The 16,334-nt window shown below is 35.8% G+C and overlaps 3 protein-coding genes across 3 annotated transcripts; all 3 read left to right on the forward strand.

Moving 5' to 3' along the window:
- Positions 3,733–4,227, forward strand: LOC105177065 (pectinesterase inhibitor-like). Its single transcript, XM_011100087.1, has one exon. The coding sequence runs from the start codon at positions 3,733–3,735 to the stop codon at positions 4,225–4,227; it is 495 nt and encodes a 164-aa protein (XP_011098389.1).
- Positions 7,802–8,296, forward strand: LOC105177066 (pectinesterase inhibitor-like). Its single transcript, XM_011100089.1, has one exon. It carries the CDS (start codon positions 7,802–7,804, stop codon positions 8,294–8,296), a length of 495 nt encoding a protein of 164 aa, XP_011098391.1.
- On the forward strand, positions 10,529–15,782 carry LOC105176855 (conserved oligomeric Golgi complex subunit 5). The gene is made up of 3 exons (XM_011099790.2): positions 10,529–11,758; positions 13,473–13,946; positions 14,638–15,782. Exons 1-3 carry the CDS (start codon positions 10,655–10,657, stop codon positions 15,559–15,561), a joined length of 2,502 nt encoding a protein of 833 aa, XP_011098092.1. The 5' UTR covers positions 10,529–10,654; the 3' UTR covers positions 15,562–15,782.

Raw genomic sequence — 16,334 nt, forward strand, 5'->3', positions numbered from 1 at the left:
GCTGGATTTCTTTAGATTTAATTTTTTCCAGACTAACTGTATCTTGGTTAACAATATCTCTAATAAAATGATATCTAACATCAATGTATTTTGTCCTATAATGAAAGGCAGAATTTTTGCATAGTTAAATTCCTAATTGATTATTAGATAAAATTGTAAGTTTTTTTTTTTGGGTAAATATAAGTTTAATTAATAAAACAAGATTGTACAGTACAACAGTGCTCAACTGGTGGTTTCTCCCTCGACAGGCCAAGGGATACACCATAATCTATATAACGCACATGAACTAACAGAACGAGATAAATTAACACTTATAATCCTCTGTCTAATATTTTCCACAATAATAGTGGCTATTATATTCGATGGTCGCTCCATATGCTCAAAGCGGCTCAAATTTCGTTCCTTCCAAATGTGGTAAATGCAAGCAGCCAGGAGTGCACGATAAACCAAGTTAATCATATGTTTTCCTCTCCATTTTCTTGCAGCCCACTCAACGTCCCGTGACCACTCTCTATTAGGCCATTCAAATCGAACAATCTGCCGAATCGCTGTCAAGCAGCTTCTGGCATAACGGCATCGAAAGAATAGATGAGTATGTGTTTTTCATTGCGCCCTCATCACATAATATACAGGCGCCTAGATATCATAGCCATGGTTTATGAATTATGGATAGTTTCGCCAAAATCGCAAGCCATAAGATGAAATTATGCCTGGGGATCTTCAGAGAACCTGAGAGTAGTGAAGTCCAACCTACCTTGGGTCCTGGTGGGTCCAATAGCCTGTAAAGAGATGCAACTGTAGGTCATCCTGTCTCAAATCGCCAAATAATGCAATCTGTCTCGCCATGAATTATTGACAATGCATGCAAAATCTCCAAGCACTCAATGTCCATAACGAGAGGCCAATGCCATTGCCCCTCTATAATAACACTGCTGAGCTTGTCCGTCATCCGAAGCCCAAGCATACGTGGACCCTGTGGGAATCTCTCAATAAGGGGACCAAGGTGCTGCCATGGATCATGTCACAGATAAAATGAATTCCCATCACCAATCTGACAGTCTACCATCGATCGAAGCAAGGGGCGTAGACGAAGGAGTTTCCTCCAGCCCCACGAACCACTATTGTCAGTGACCGTCCATACAGATTTATCACGTAGCCGCCCATTATATAACCATTCTACCCAGATTGATGTTCAATCACATCGAATAACATCACATAGCTTCTTGCTCATCAAGGCACGGTTTAAAGTAGCGATGTCCCGTAGGCCCTAACCCCCCTCTGATGCCGGCCTACAGACATCCCTCCATGCTACTTTGGCATATCCACTTGTTCATGTGCCCTTCCACAAAAAAGCTCTCAGACGCTTTTCAATCTCTCTTATAACACCTTTAGGTAGGATAAATGCAGAAGCCCAATATATACTTAACGCCATAAGAATTTAATAATCTGTACCCTCCCAACATACGATAATCTCATTCCTTCCCAACCTTTAGTGCGTCGATCAATTTTCAATAATAAAGATTAGCAGTCTGTTAACGATAATCTAGAGGAAAGTAGAAGAAGTCCCAAGTATCTCATCGGAAGATACCCTTCCTTGAAGTCGAGCATCTCTAACAGCTGCTCCCGTATCTCTTGTGCAGATCGAAAGATGATAAGATGACTCTCTTATGCACATTAAGCCGGAGACCTGACCAGGAGGCGAATAGGTCCAACCCCTACTTAAAGACCCCTATAGAGTCCATATCATCTTTGCAGAACAGCAACAGATCATCTGCAAATTCAAGCTGAAATAATCGAGAAGGCTCACATTTCCAATGAAAAAAAAATGCTTGTCCTAATCAATCATCTGCAGAAGAATCAAATGCAGAACTTCCATTACGAGAACGAACAGGTATGGCGATAAAGGGTCCCTCTGCCGTAGCCCTCTCGATCCAGTAAAGAAACCATGAGGTTTCCCATTCAGCCCGACGGAAAATGAGGGTGTCGTGACACACTCCTCTATCCACCTAATAAACGTAGTCGGGAATCCAAACAGGTGTAACATTGCAAGTAGAAAATCCATTCTACCGTGTCATAAGCTTTTCGGATATCCACTTTTAGTGCACATCTACGAGGTAGGTGTGCCTGGTTGTAGCCTGTAAATAGTTCTTGTGCTAACAGTATATTGTTTCAAATACTACGACCAGAAATAAAGGCAGCCTGACAAGGGCTTATCAATTTATCCAACACCCTACTCAACTTTTGCACAATAAATTTGGCAATAATCTTATATAAAATATTACAAAACGAAATAGGACGAAAATCTGTAAGTTTTTTATTTAGAAAATCAATTTCTTTAATAAAGTGAAGGTTTAATACTTGTAGTTTCTTATTGCTTCAAGAGGGGTAAGAAACAAATACACGACAAATACAAATTTTAAATAGAAAGTCCTGACTAGTAAATTTTTCTCCATTGAAATTTGAAATGTAAGTGATTTTTCCTAATGTTGACATGACCAAGGGCTCGTCATTTCTTTTTGCTGTAAATTTCCAGCTTTTTGAGATGTCATAATGAACTTATAGTAGAGTATTTTGACTCTTTTCATGGAGGTGTAAGCCTAATATCGATAACGATGAGATGACAATCATCTCAAACTATAGCATTATACTATTCATTGAGTAGAAAACATTTTCTTCGTATGTCATGAGGGTAAAATGCATTTTACCCTTGTGTTTTTGGAAAAAAATATCTTTCTGTATAGAATAAATTAGGAAAAATTTTTCTTATAATTTTCAAAATATAGCAAAACATCCTCTCAAATCCTACTGTGAATCACACACGCCCTTCATGAGACTTGGGCTTAATTTACCCTATGTCATGAAAATAGTCCTTTTTCTCTCAAGAAAAAATATATTAATTTATCAAATCCATCTCAAATGAAGTAAGGGACAATCACACTTTCCTCCCCTAATGTTTGGTGGAATTACATATAGACTCCTGTAGTTTGAAAAATTACATCTAGCACTCATGAGGTTTACTTCTATCAACAAATAAGTCCTTCGGTTAGTCAAAATTCACTGAACTTGCTTATATTAACAAAAAAAATTGAAAAAAAAATTATATTTACCCCCAATTGATTTATTACTAATTTATTGCCAGTCAAATAAATCTTTTTATAACCAAAATACACTCGTAGGTCTTCACGTGTTAATGCATGTGAGGAGGTATATCTCCATCGTTATGAGGGTAGTTTAGTTAGAAAAAAATTGTTTAATCTGCTATAAGTCAATAATAGTCAATCAAATGTAAATATCAATTTTTATTCAATTCTTTTGTTAATATCAACAAATTCAGAGATTTTTGACCAATAGAGGGACTTACTGTTAGACAGAAACAAACCTCATAAAGCGATGGTGCTAATTTCTTATTGAAGTTAGGAAATGAGATTTAGAAGAGTTATGCTAACCCATAATTACAATCCAACACCATGCTATCAATAGTTACCCTAACAAGAGATAGTCTCGTCCATTCAAATTCAATGTGAAGACCATGATTCACAAAATGTACCACAAATTTTTCTGCATTTGGGCATAATCTACGGATGCTCACAACATCCTTACATGTTCTACTCTTCCATCTATATAAAGTCCCATTCAATGTACAAATAGGAGTGAAAAAAGAATTATTACAATTGAGTGCACGCACACACACACAAAACAAACTACGAGGAATAAAGGAGAGAAAAATCAATCATGGGTTCACTTTTTCCAGGCTTTGTTTTACTTTTATTAGTCTCCCTCTCTCAAGCTCATGATGTGATAGATGATGTTTGTTCCAAGTCAGAGAATCCATCTTTGTGCACCAGTATTCTGAGATCCGACCCACAGTGTTCCGGAGCACAAATTCATAAATTGTATGAAATCTTTGTGAAGAAAGCAGTACTCTCCACCCAAGCAGCTTTAGAGGTGGCTAAATCCTATAGCAGTGGCGCAGATAAAGCAAAATGTGATGTGTGCGCCAAGTCTTATACCAATGCCATCAACAGCCTTAACAGTTGTCAGCATTTGATAAACACGAATGATAGGGCCAGCATCACTACTCTGCGTACTAGATTGACGACAGTTAAGACTGATGTTGCGGCATGCGACAATCAATTTGGGGAGAACCAGCCGTTTATGTTGAAAGCAGCCAGCCGCTCGTGCCAAGAAGTAATCTCTGTGCTTTTAGCCATTTCGAACCGTATGTGAGTGAAAGAGGAAGGAGTGTATAACAAGAAGCAATAAGAACACGACTGCATGAAAATATCCAATGATAAATTGGATCTAGGAAGAAATAAGAGAACCAACTAAGACATTTTCTTATATGTTTAGAGTATTAAGTAATATATGACCAAAAGTGAAAAATCGTAACGGGTAGTATTAACAATAGTTTCACAATGGCTATCGGTTGTCGTTTCAATCAGTCATATCTACAGATTATGACAAATACGTGACCGTAGCCAAGAACTATGTTAAATACTTAGGCCATAGTTAAAAGACAAATATTAATAAATTATAGTTCATATTTAAATTTTCAAGTGGTTTGATTGATCGTGGTTGGTATTCTTGATTTTACCATGTTATTTAAGTCATATTAATTTCTAGTGTAGGCAATAATTATTTATTTCTTGTTTTTCTTTGTAGTGAATATCATGTATTTGATATTTTTGAAATTTTAAATAAATATATCTTTTTGATTCATTTTGTTGTTTATATCTCCATTCAAGTGGTTACTAAATAATATTTCCTAGAATAGTTTTTGGGTGACAAAGCGTATTTTAGCGTAAACTATGGATTGGATCAAACACATTTTGATTATCTAATTATGATAATCTTGTTCGCCAAAAAAATATTTATTTTCACAAAGTTTTCTGAAAATACTTAATAAACACTTATATAATTAAAAACTAGATTTATAGCACTATTAAATAATATTACCAATAATAATTAAGGATAATGTTGTAATATTTACATATAGGAATGATATATTCAGATCATAAATAGAATTGATTATGCTTCAGAAATTTCGCTAATATTACCAAATTATTCTAGCTCGCAGTGTCTGATTGTTTGAAAATGAGTTGCTCTCGCTTGTTCTCTTGTCACTTGAGCTCTCATCCAATTCTCGTATACTCGAATTTCGAATTATTGATGCCCCTTGATGAAGATAGAATAATGTTTTTATTATTATTTTTTTTATAGAAAAATCTCATTATTTTATAAATCAACTGTTGGGTATAGATCGGTCACGACTCCAGCAATATTATAGAAATCAAATAGTTTTACAAATTTCTATGGGTTGACGAAACCCTTATACAGATTTATTACAAGCTTTACTAATATAAAGAATAATACCAAACTTAAACCTAAAAACTGCAGTACTAACGATAACATATGCATATAAACAGAAAGCAATAAGATAGGCTCAGATAGCCTAGATCCAAGGCCACAAAGCCCAAAGGCCAACAATATTTAGAATTTCACGGTTGCTAAAAGATCACAGAACCACAAAGGCAAGCCACCAAGGTTTTATACCACTGAACCACCAAAGAAGGCCACAAAGCCACGAAGGTTATTGTTATAACCTTGAGCCTTCAAGTTTAGGGCATGAAGAACAAGGTTAGATGATGAAAAACAAAGGTGGAAGAAGCTTATATCTTTCTGTTTCGTGATCTACCGAACCATTTCTGCACCAGCCATTTAAAGAGAATGGCCATTAAATGGCCGGAGACAAACATCGGAGAAAGAAACGATGGGAAGGAAAACCAGAGGTGAAGGGGGAGAACCCAAAGGGTCAGAGAGAGAACTAGACGACGCTGGGGAAATAGGGTTAGGGTTATGAGGGGAGAGAGAGAAGAGAGAAGTATTTAAAAGGTCAGCAAGTGGGGCAAAAACCTGGTGGGTCGGGAAGGCGGGTCAGGCGATCCAATTAAGGGATTTGGGCCCTGTGAATATTTAGCAGTCCAAATGAATTCCTTGGGCCTAGGCCATTTTGGTTTGGGCCATTTTATTTACATTTTCCACCTTGGGCCAAACCAAGATGGTGAATCTTAAAGGCTTTCATTACTGCCAATACTCCGGGTCCCTTTGCTAAATCTGCAAGGAAAAGTTAGGATACAAGGTAGTTTATAAATTAAGAAAATCAAGGCAGTTTTTAAAATTTTCAATGAATAAACACTTAGTACTCATGTCAGCTGGATTTCTTTAAATTTAATTTTTTGCAGACTAACTGTATCTTAGTTAACAATATCTCTAATAAAATGATATCTAACATTAATGTATTTTGTCCTATAATAAAAGACAGATTTTTTGCATTGTTAAATTCCTAATTGACTATCAGATAAAACTGTAAGTTTTTTATTTAGAAAACCAATTTCTTTAATAAAGTCAAGGTTTAATACTTGTAGTTTCTTATTGCTTCAAGAGGGGTAAGATACAAATACACTACAAGTACAAATTTTAAATAGAAAGTCATGACTAGTAAATTTTCTCCATTGAAATTTGAAATGTAAGTGATTTTTTCCTAATGTTGACATGACCAAGGGCTCGTTATTTCTTTTTGCTGTAAATTTCCAGCAAAATATTGAGATGTCTAATGAACTTATATTAGAGTATTTTGACTCACGGAGGTGTAAGCCTAATATTGATAACGATAAGATGACAATCGTCTCAAACTATAGCATTATACTATTCATTGAGTAGAAAACATTTTCTTCACATGTCATGAGGGTAAAATGCATTTTGCCATTGTGTTTTTAGAAAAAAATATCTTTCTGAAAAGAATAAATTAGGAAAATTTCTTCTTATAATTTTCAAAATATAGCAAAACACCCCCTCAAATCCTACTGTGAATCACACACGCCCTTCATGAGACTTGGCCTTAATTTACCCTATGTCAAGAAAGTAGTCCTTTTTCTCTCAAGAAAAATATATTAATTTATCAAATCCATCTCAAATGAAGTAAGGGATAATCACACTTTCCTCCCCTGATGTTTGGTGGAATTACATATAGACTTCTGTAATTTGAAAAATTACATCTAACACTCCTGAGGTTTACTTCTATCAACAAATAAGTCATTTGGTTAGTCAAAATTCACTGAACTTGCTTATATTAATAAAAAAAATTGAAAAAAATTTATATTTACCCCCAATTAATTTATTACTAATGTATTGACAGTCAAAAAATCTTTTTATAACCAAAGTACACTCGTAGGTCTTCACGTGTTAATGCATGTGAGGAGATATATCTCCATCGTTATGAGGGTAGTTTAGTCAGAAAAAAATTGTTTAATCTGCTATAAGTCAATAACAAGTCAATCAAATGTAAATATCATTTTTCATTCAATTTTTTTTGTTAATATCAACAAATTCAGTGATTTTTTATCAATAAAGAGACTTACTGTTAGACAGAAACAAACCTCAAGGGTGTTAAATATAATTTTTCAGACCACATAGGATCTACATATAATTACACCTCAGGAGATGGAAGTATAACTATACCATAAAGCGATGGTGCTAATTTCTTATTGAAGTTAGGAAACCAGAATTAGAAGAGTTATGCTAACCCATAATTACAATCCAACACCATGTAACAAGAGATAGTCTCGTCCACTCAAATTCAATGCGAAGACCAGATTCACAAAATGTACCACAAACTTTTCTGCATTTGGGCATAATCTACGGATGCTCACGACATCCTTATTCTACTCTACCATCTATATAAAGTCGAGTTTCCATAAAGTACAGATAGAAGTGAAAAAACAATTAAGGGAAAAAATCAATCATGGGTTCAGTTTTTTCAGGGTTTATTTTACTATTGTTACTCAACATCTCTCAAGCTCATAATTTGATAGAGGATGTATGTTCCAAGTCAGAGAATCCACCTCTGTGCAATCGAATTTTAAGTTCCGACCCACAGTGTTCTGAAGTACGAATTCCGAAGTTGTGTGAAATCATTGTGAAGAAAGCAATATTCTCCACCCAAATAGCTTTACAGATCACTAAATCGCTCAGCATTGGCGTAAACAAACAAAAATGTGATGTGTGCGGCAAGTCTTATTCCAATGCCATCAACAACCTTAACGATTGTCAGCGTTTGCTAAACACGAATGATCGGGGCAGCATCAGTACTTTGCGGTCTAGATTGTCGACAGTTAAGACTGATGTTACGACATGCGACAATCAATTTGGGGGGAGCCAGCCGCCTATGCTGAAAGCAGCCAACCACCGATGCCAAGTAGTAGCCTCTGTGCTTTGTGTCATTGCGAACCGTATGTGAGCGAAAGAGGAAGGAATGAATAACATGAAGCAATCAAAACACAACTGCATGAAAATAGGAGAACCAACTAATAAGACATGGTCTTATGTTTACGGTATTAGGTAATATGACCATAATTAGTGAGAGATCGTAATAAATAGTATCAACAATAGTTTCACAATGGCTATCGGTTGTCGTTTCAATCAGTCATATCTACAGATTATGACAAATACGTTAGTTATATCTACAAATTGTAGCGAATGCTTTCGCCGTAGCTAAGAACCATAGTAAATACTTAGACTATAGTTAAAATACAAATGTTAATATATCGTAGTTAAATTTAGATTTTCGCATTGGTTTGTTTGATCGTAGTTGATACTCTTGATTTACAATGATGTTTAAATTGTATTAATTTTTATTGTAGACAGTAATTCTTTCTTTTTTCTTTTATAGTGAATGTCATGTAATTTGATAATTTTGAAGTTCTAAATAATTATATATCTTTGAGCAGCATGTTGTTGTTTATATCTCTATTCAAGTGATTATTAAATAATTTTTTCTTGAATAATTTTAGTTGGTAAAGCGTATTTTATGCTAAATCATAGGTCGGATTAAACACATTTTGATTACTCTACGTGCATATAATAAATAATTATTTACGCTTTAAAATATATTATAAATAAGAATAAGATTATTAACCAACATATCACATTTAATAAATAAATAAAATAAAATAAAACTAATTTAGAGATATTATCAACACAAAATGATGAAATTTTCATATTAGTATAGATAGATAGTATAAATCATATGGATGAGAAAAAGAATTCGAGTGGGGGTGGTTGAAAATGCATACAGACATTTTTGGTAATTTAAAAAATTGATGAGGCGGTTTAAGTAATCGCTACTTATGAGTGAAATAGAGATTTTCTTTTTTTATATAGTATAAATATAGATACTAGCCGCCGTGGCATGTTGTCTCTGCGTGCATATGATAAATGCTATTTTATATTTTAAAATATATTATGAATAAAAAAATTATATATAAAGCAACACATCATATTTCTAAAAAGAAAAAATAAAGAGAGAAAGCAACGAAGAGAAAAAAAAAAAGAAAATCAACTAAAGGGTATTATTGGCATGATAATAACATTGGTGTTTCGGTGTCATATTTGCCGTGTGAAATAAAAAGACTTTTCTTTTTATATAGTATAGAATATCAATATAGATAAAAAAAAAAGCAACTCCATGTCATTTTTAACATCACTACACCAATTCTTTTATTGAGTCAGTAATAACTTAAGTTTGTTTGTTTTTTTATTAATTTCCTTTTTACATATAATTTGTTCGTTTATATTATTTATTTTTACTTATAATATATTTTAAAACTAAAAAGGTTATTTACTATGTGCAGATAGGACAGCATGCCATGATGATAGTTTATTATATATACACAAAGACAACGTGCCACATTAAAAAAATAATTAATTAACTAAATATAATATATATAGATAGATAGATAGATAAAATGTATCATACAAAATGTATATAAACTTGCTGCCTTCCTACTTGTTGTGTAGCATTTTATCTGGGAAAATAGTATTTTTAACCTAATAACTGAGGCTCATGTTACTTTTAGTATCATTCTTTATGGGATTAATATTTTTAGTTCCATAACTTACAAAAATTAGCATTTTTGGTCTTCATGCATTTTTTTATCTATAATTTAACGATGTATGTCACGAGTCTAACACATTGCCGTTAAGTATTTTTAGTTTGAGGAAGAAATTGGCCATTTTTTCAATAACAACAACTGAGTGTTTCATTTGGCCTATTTGATTCATTTATGAAATACATGATTCTTTGTATTGCTTATACTTGATTTCAACTTTTAGAAATATGGGAATAATATGATTCAATTTTTGTGAGAGAACAGAGAAATTGCTATTTTTTTACCCTAATTTTTTTCAAAATTTATTTTTTTTCCTCAAATGTAGTTATATTTTTTCCCAAAAATAGTCATAAGATGAAAAATAAATCAATTTTTCTCCAAAAGAAAAAATACTTATCGATCACATACTGGATATGTGCACTATACCGTTAAATTGTAGATAATAGAGTAGACGAGGATTAAAAGTGCTATTTTTTGTGAGTTACGTAACTAAAAATGTCAATTTCATAATGAATGAAAATAAAAGCGAAACGAGCGTAATTTATGGGATAAAAAATATTATTTCCCCCATTTTATCCCATGGGAAACATACAAAGAGTGCATGACTCATTCATGTACAACAGTTTCTGCTTTTCATATGCTTCTTTCTGAGATCTAAATTCAGGACTTGGAACAGAAAGGAAACAGCCACAACACTGCCTCAGACCATGGCTTCTCCGGCCATCTCCAAATCCCCACTGCAACGCCTCTCCACATACAAGACCACGCTTACCCCGACCGTTACCGCCACTCCCACTCCCGTCGGCAACACTCCGCTCCCCCTTTCCCCTTCATCTTCCTCCTTAGACACCTTCTCCTCCGACCCAATCTTCTCCAATTTTCTCTCCCCGGACTTTAACCCCACGCAATTCTCCTCCGCCGCCCTCTCATCCGGCTCCGCCGCATCAAGAATCGAGAAACTTCAGGAGGGGCTCCGCCTCCTCGATACGCAACTACGCAATGAGGTCCTCTCCCGCCATCACGGCCTCCTCCACCAGCTCTCCTCCATCAAGGTTGCTGAGTCCTCCCTCTCTTCCCTCCGCTCCTCTCTTTCATCGCTACAGTCCTCCGTCCGCCGAGCCCGAGCTGAGCTCTCCGATCCCCATCGCGTCATTGCCTCCCAGACCCACCAACTTAACAATCTTCACTCCACTTCCTTATTACTTCAGTATACTATCCGCACTCTCCGCTTAATCCAGAAGCTAAGAAACCTTGTGGATTCACAACCTGATTCATCAAAATGGGATCTTTCCAAGGCAGCCCAACTACATTTTGAGATTTTGACCCTTTACAACGAATCCCAGTTATCTGGAATAGATGTGGTTGACACGGAATTGAAATGGGTTACGGAGATCGGATCCAAAATCCGAGAGGAGGGGATGAAGGTTTTGGAAAAGGGTCTGGAGAGTTTGAATCAACCGGAAGTAGGGTTGGGTTTGCAGGTGTTCTATAACATGGGGGAGTTGAGGGGTACTGTAGATGGTCTTGTGAGCAAGTATAAGCAAATTGCTGTCAAGAGCGTGAGCAATGCACTTGATATGAAGGCAATCTCAGGAGGAGGGTATGGTGGTGGAGGGCCAGGAGGGGTTCAGAGACACGGGACGCCCCAGATTGGGGCTGGGGCGAAGGCAAGGGAGGCTCTTTGGCAAAGGATGAGTGGTTCTATGGACCAATTACATTCAAATTTGCTTGCAGTCTGGCACTTGCAGAGGGTGTTGTCCAAGAAGCGTGACCCATTCACGCATGTTCTTTTGCTAGATGAGGTTATGCAGGTAACTGGATTCAATGTGTTCTTTTTGGTACTTTCTGCTGAAGCTTTAGTAAAGATTTGTGTGGTCGTGTTCAAGTTGATTTACTTTTCCGTTTGGTACATGAAAAAACAGTTCCATCCACGTATATTACTACGCTTTTGGCTGGAAATGGATATTGGTCCTGCGTTTTACCATGCTAGCCTCCATTAAGTGTTCTCATATAGTTGTCAGAAGTTAATCTACCTTCTTTTAATATTCGTTTAAGTTTGCTAAAAGATAATATCTTAGTTATCTCTTTTTTTTCTTCTTTTGAATGATTGATGGTTGTAGTTGGTCTTAGCTTGCCCAAGGGGATATAGTAGCCATTGAAGAATATTTTGGTTTTAAGGTACACAATATACTCTGTGGATGGCTCTGTAGTTAAAGAATAATGAGTGAGAGTAGAGTTGTTTCAACTGGTTAATTGATCGCCCTTTATGTATGAGCTGAAGTATCCTCTATAAATGTGGTTGGAGATTGTCGTTAACCCAGTAGGAACCTGTCATAGTGTTTGGATTCGTTTTTTGAGTGTTTTATTGTGTTTTGTGGAGATAGAGAGAAAAAAATAAAAATAAATAAGTATATGCTAGAGATAGTATGTGTTTGGATTTATTTTTTGAAATAATTTAAAAAAAGTATTATATGTTATAATATTGTGTTTGAAGACAAAAAATATTGTTAATTGTCAAATCATGCCTTTTTTTATATATATTTATGTATATGTGTGCGTGTATATATATGTATGTATTTATGCTAAAACAGTTGAAAACCCAGATAAGATGTTTATGTATGATGGCAAACATTGATTATATTTTAACTCATCTCGAAGATAATTTGAAAATGAAAACGAACATAGTGTGTAATTTCTAGTTTGCTTCAGTATGCTAGTGCCTTACAGTGTGTAATGATGTTGAAACAAGCATGTTAGGTTTTAATATTACATATTCTGTGTGCCTCTCTATAGCTCATTGTGTCACCTCAGTCTACTAGGTGGAATGGTATTAATTGGTACCTGGAGTTGTTTTCTCTTTCTCCTCAGAATACTCTGTGCATTATTGTTATGTTGACCATTTGGTTAAGGGCTCTGCTTCCCAATGCATTATCTAAGATATCCTTGTTGCAAGTTGTGTTTCGCCACTTCAACAATTATCAAATAGGGGTGTTGCTATTGGATCCTTGTAAGGCCTGCTGGACTACACACACTTCAAGTTATGTTATTACTCAATACTTTTAGATTTCAGGTAGACACAAGCAACTGCGGTACCAAAATTGTAGTGATCTGAGTAATCTGAGGCTTAGGATGCTCAAGCTTGGCCTTGATTTATGCAAAAAAGCTTGAGGACGATCCTTCTTTGGCAGCTTTGTTGTGATGTTGTTGACTGAAATTCCAGTGCAGAATTAGTTCCGTTAGGATTTGTTATGTGCTTGCTTAGTTACATTATTCGGATTAGATCTGTTACAAACCTAGAACTGTTTCTTACATCTAATTCTTTCATTTCATCTTTCAATCTTGAATATCTTAGGGCGAGCCAAGCCTTAAGCATCCTATGTATATACAAAACACTGGTAACTGCCTGAAATTGGTTTCCTGTGTGAAGTTCATTGTAATTGGTGGTCTCTTTTGGTTTTGAAATCATTGGGATCTTAAGAGCTATTGTTTACTTTTACACTGCTTATATTTGCTCATCTTTATCAGGAGGGTGATCAAATGTTAACTGATCGTGTTTGGGATGCTTTTGTAAAATCCTTTGCAAGCCAAATGAAGTCTGTCTTCACGGCATCTAGTTTTGTCAAGGAGATATTTACTATTGGTTATCCAAAGCTTTTCACAATGATTGAGAATCTCCTTGAAAGAATTTCACGTGATACTGATGTGAAAGGAGTTCCACCAGCTCTCACCTCAGAGGGAAAGGAACAAATAATAGCTGCCATTGAGACTTTTCAGACAGCATTTTTAGCCCTTTGCTTAAGTAGACTGTCAGATCTTGTGAACTCTGTATTTCCGATGTCAAGCCGTGGAAGTGTACCCTCTAAAGAACATATCTCAAGGATTACATCACGCATTCAGGAAGAAATTGAAGCTGTGCAGCAGGATGCACGTCTGACTCTTCTCGTTTTGCGTGAAATCAACAAAGTTCTGCTTCTTCTTGCAGAAAGAGCTGAATACCAGGTACTTTTGGGATTATTGCTCCCCAATCAATAGGCTCACCTTGCATTTTGTTTGGACATGTGATCTATATTACAGTAAGTGTTGTTACTTCATCTAATTCTAAGTGTAATTTTGAATTGTTTGACCTATTCAGGAAAAAAGAAGTAATGGTTTTGTTTCTCTATTACACTCTGTCTTCTTCTTGAGAAGATCATTAGATGCTACTCTTAAGTGAAGAATGATACCAGTGTAATCAAATGCAAAACTAATTCTGATGTTTGCTATTTAGTCTCAATTAATAAGTTCTCTGATGTTTAAGATAAGCACAAAGGACTCTTTCTTGGTGCTGGAGTCACTTCCTACTTCTTTGTTTATGTTCTTTTTCTTGTACCTTGCTTTTATCTTCAACGTCTTTTCTTGAGTTTACCATAACAGGGTTTTGGTTCTAATTAACATCAAACGGGAGTAATCATTCCTGAAAAAGACACGGCAAATGAGTTTTGTAACAGTTCCGGTTGTGTTTACCAGCCAAATCCATACTTACTTGGTATATTTATGAATGACTTTGACACTTACCACTCACTCTGACTCTGGGCCTTATCCATATTCAAGATTTCTATTTGGTGCAGATGAGAATATCTTTGCATGCATTTGTGTTGATGTTGTCAAGAACTTCTGTTTCTGTTTTAAGTTCGTGTATTTTTTATGATAGATATCAACAGGCCCCGAAGCACGCCAAATTACTGGTCATGCAACTCCGGCGCAGCTCAAGAACTTCACATTATGTCAGCATCTGCAAGAAATTCATAAACGCATAACATCAATTTTAGCAGGATTGCCCACTGTCGCTGTAGATGTTCTATCTCCAGCCCTTGGTACTATATATGGAGTCGCTGGCGACTCAGTGACATCCTTATTCCAAGCCATGCTAGATCGTCTCGAATCCTGCATCTTACAGATTCACGACCAGAATTTTGGTTCTGCTGGTATGGATGCTTCTATGGACAACAATGCATCTCCGTACATGGAAGAATTGCAGAAAAGCATTATCCACTTTCGGGCTGAATTCTTGTCCAGACTTTTGCCCTCTTCAGGAGCTAGCTTCGCCAAAACAGAAACTATTTGCACAAGGCTTGTGCGGAGCATGGCTTCTAGAGTTCTGATATTCTTTATAAGACATGCTTCACTTGTTAGACCATTGTCCGAGTCGGGGAAACTGAGAATGGCTAGAGACATGGCGGAACTTGAATTAGCTGTAGCCCAGAACTTGTTTCCAGTGGAACAGCTCGGCCCACCATATCGGGCCCTTCGAGCATTTCGGCCTGTTATTTTCCTGGAAACGTCTCAACTGGGATCATCCCCTCTTCTTCAAGATCTTCCCCCAAGTGTCATACTTCATCATCTCTATTCACGGGGGCCTGAAGATTTGCAGTCACCTCTTCAGAGGAACAAACTTACGCCTCTCCAGTATTCCCTGTGGATGGATTCTCAAGGGGAAGATCAGATATGGAAAGGCATAAAAGCGACTTTAGATGATTATGCTGCCAAGGTAAGGGCCAGGGGCGATAAGGAGTTCAGCCCCGTCTATCCTCTTATGATGAAAATTGGGGCGTCTTTAACAGAAAATGAATCATAGTCTCGACATATATTTTACTTTGACTCCATGAGTCTGTGCTGCAAAGACTTGACTCTGGATGCTGCTGCTACAGATGGTATACCCTCGATCTTTGAAATTCCAGCTATTCTTTTTCCTTACACCTCGTAGAGTTCCAATCATCAGTCTAGGTTTGATTCTTTTATTTGTAAAATCACTGCCCTTCAATCGAAATAAGAAATTATATGATAAAATAGATCAAATTCTTGAATATGGATTCATCAGTTGTCGGCACCCAGTCTATCTTCGGAAATGTTATTTTCTCTGTATGTTTGGAACTTGGATTTGAGCATGCACGACAGAAATGGAGAAGCCACTGAAGGAATTCTTGATCTTTTTCCTTCTTAGAATTGAATTTGTTCTGTCTCTTTCTTTCACAAAAGTTTCATGGAAACTAGCTAGGAGAAGAAGACAAGGCCATGTTCTCTTCCCTACTCTAGTTTATGAAGGTGATGCTGCATGACAGTACAACAACGAATGAACACAAGGGACTTAAATAGTATATATAAGGTAAATTACAGTCACCTCCCCTAGAATTGATATAATTATATATACTTTTTCATTATTTAAAAAATTACAAATAAGCTCTTGATTCTAACGTATATGTAATTACAAGCTTATTCTGTTATCTTTCGTTAGATTTCCATCCAATTTTTGTTTTGAATTGACCAAAATGCGCTTTTGCATTATAAAATAAAATTTTATATATTTTTAAAATTGTTTTTATGAAATAATATTCCCTATGAAATATTTAC

The sequence above is a fragment of the Sesamum indicum genome, linkage group LG14 (assembly GCF_000512975.1).
Source record: "Sesamum indicum cultivar Zhongzhi No. 13 linkage group LG14, S_indicum_v1.0, whole genome shotgun sequence".
NCBI classification, from domain to species: domain Eukaryota; kingdom Viridiplantae; phylum Streptophyta; class Magnoliopsida; order Lamiales; family Pedaliaceae; genus Sesamum; species Sesamum indicum.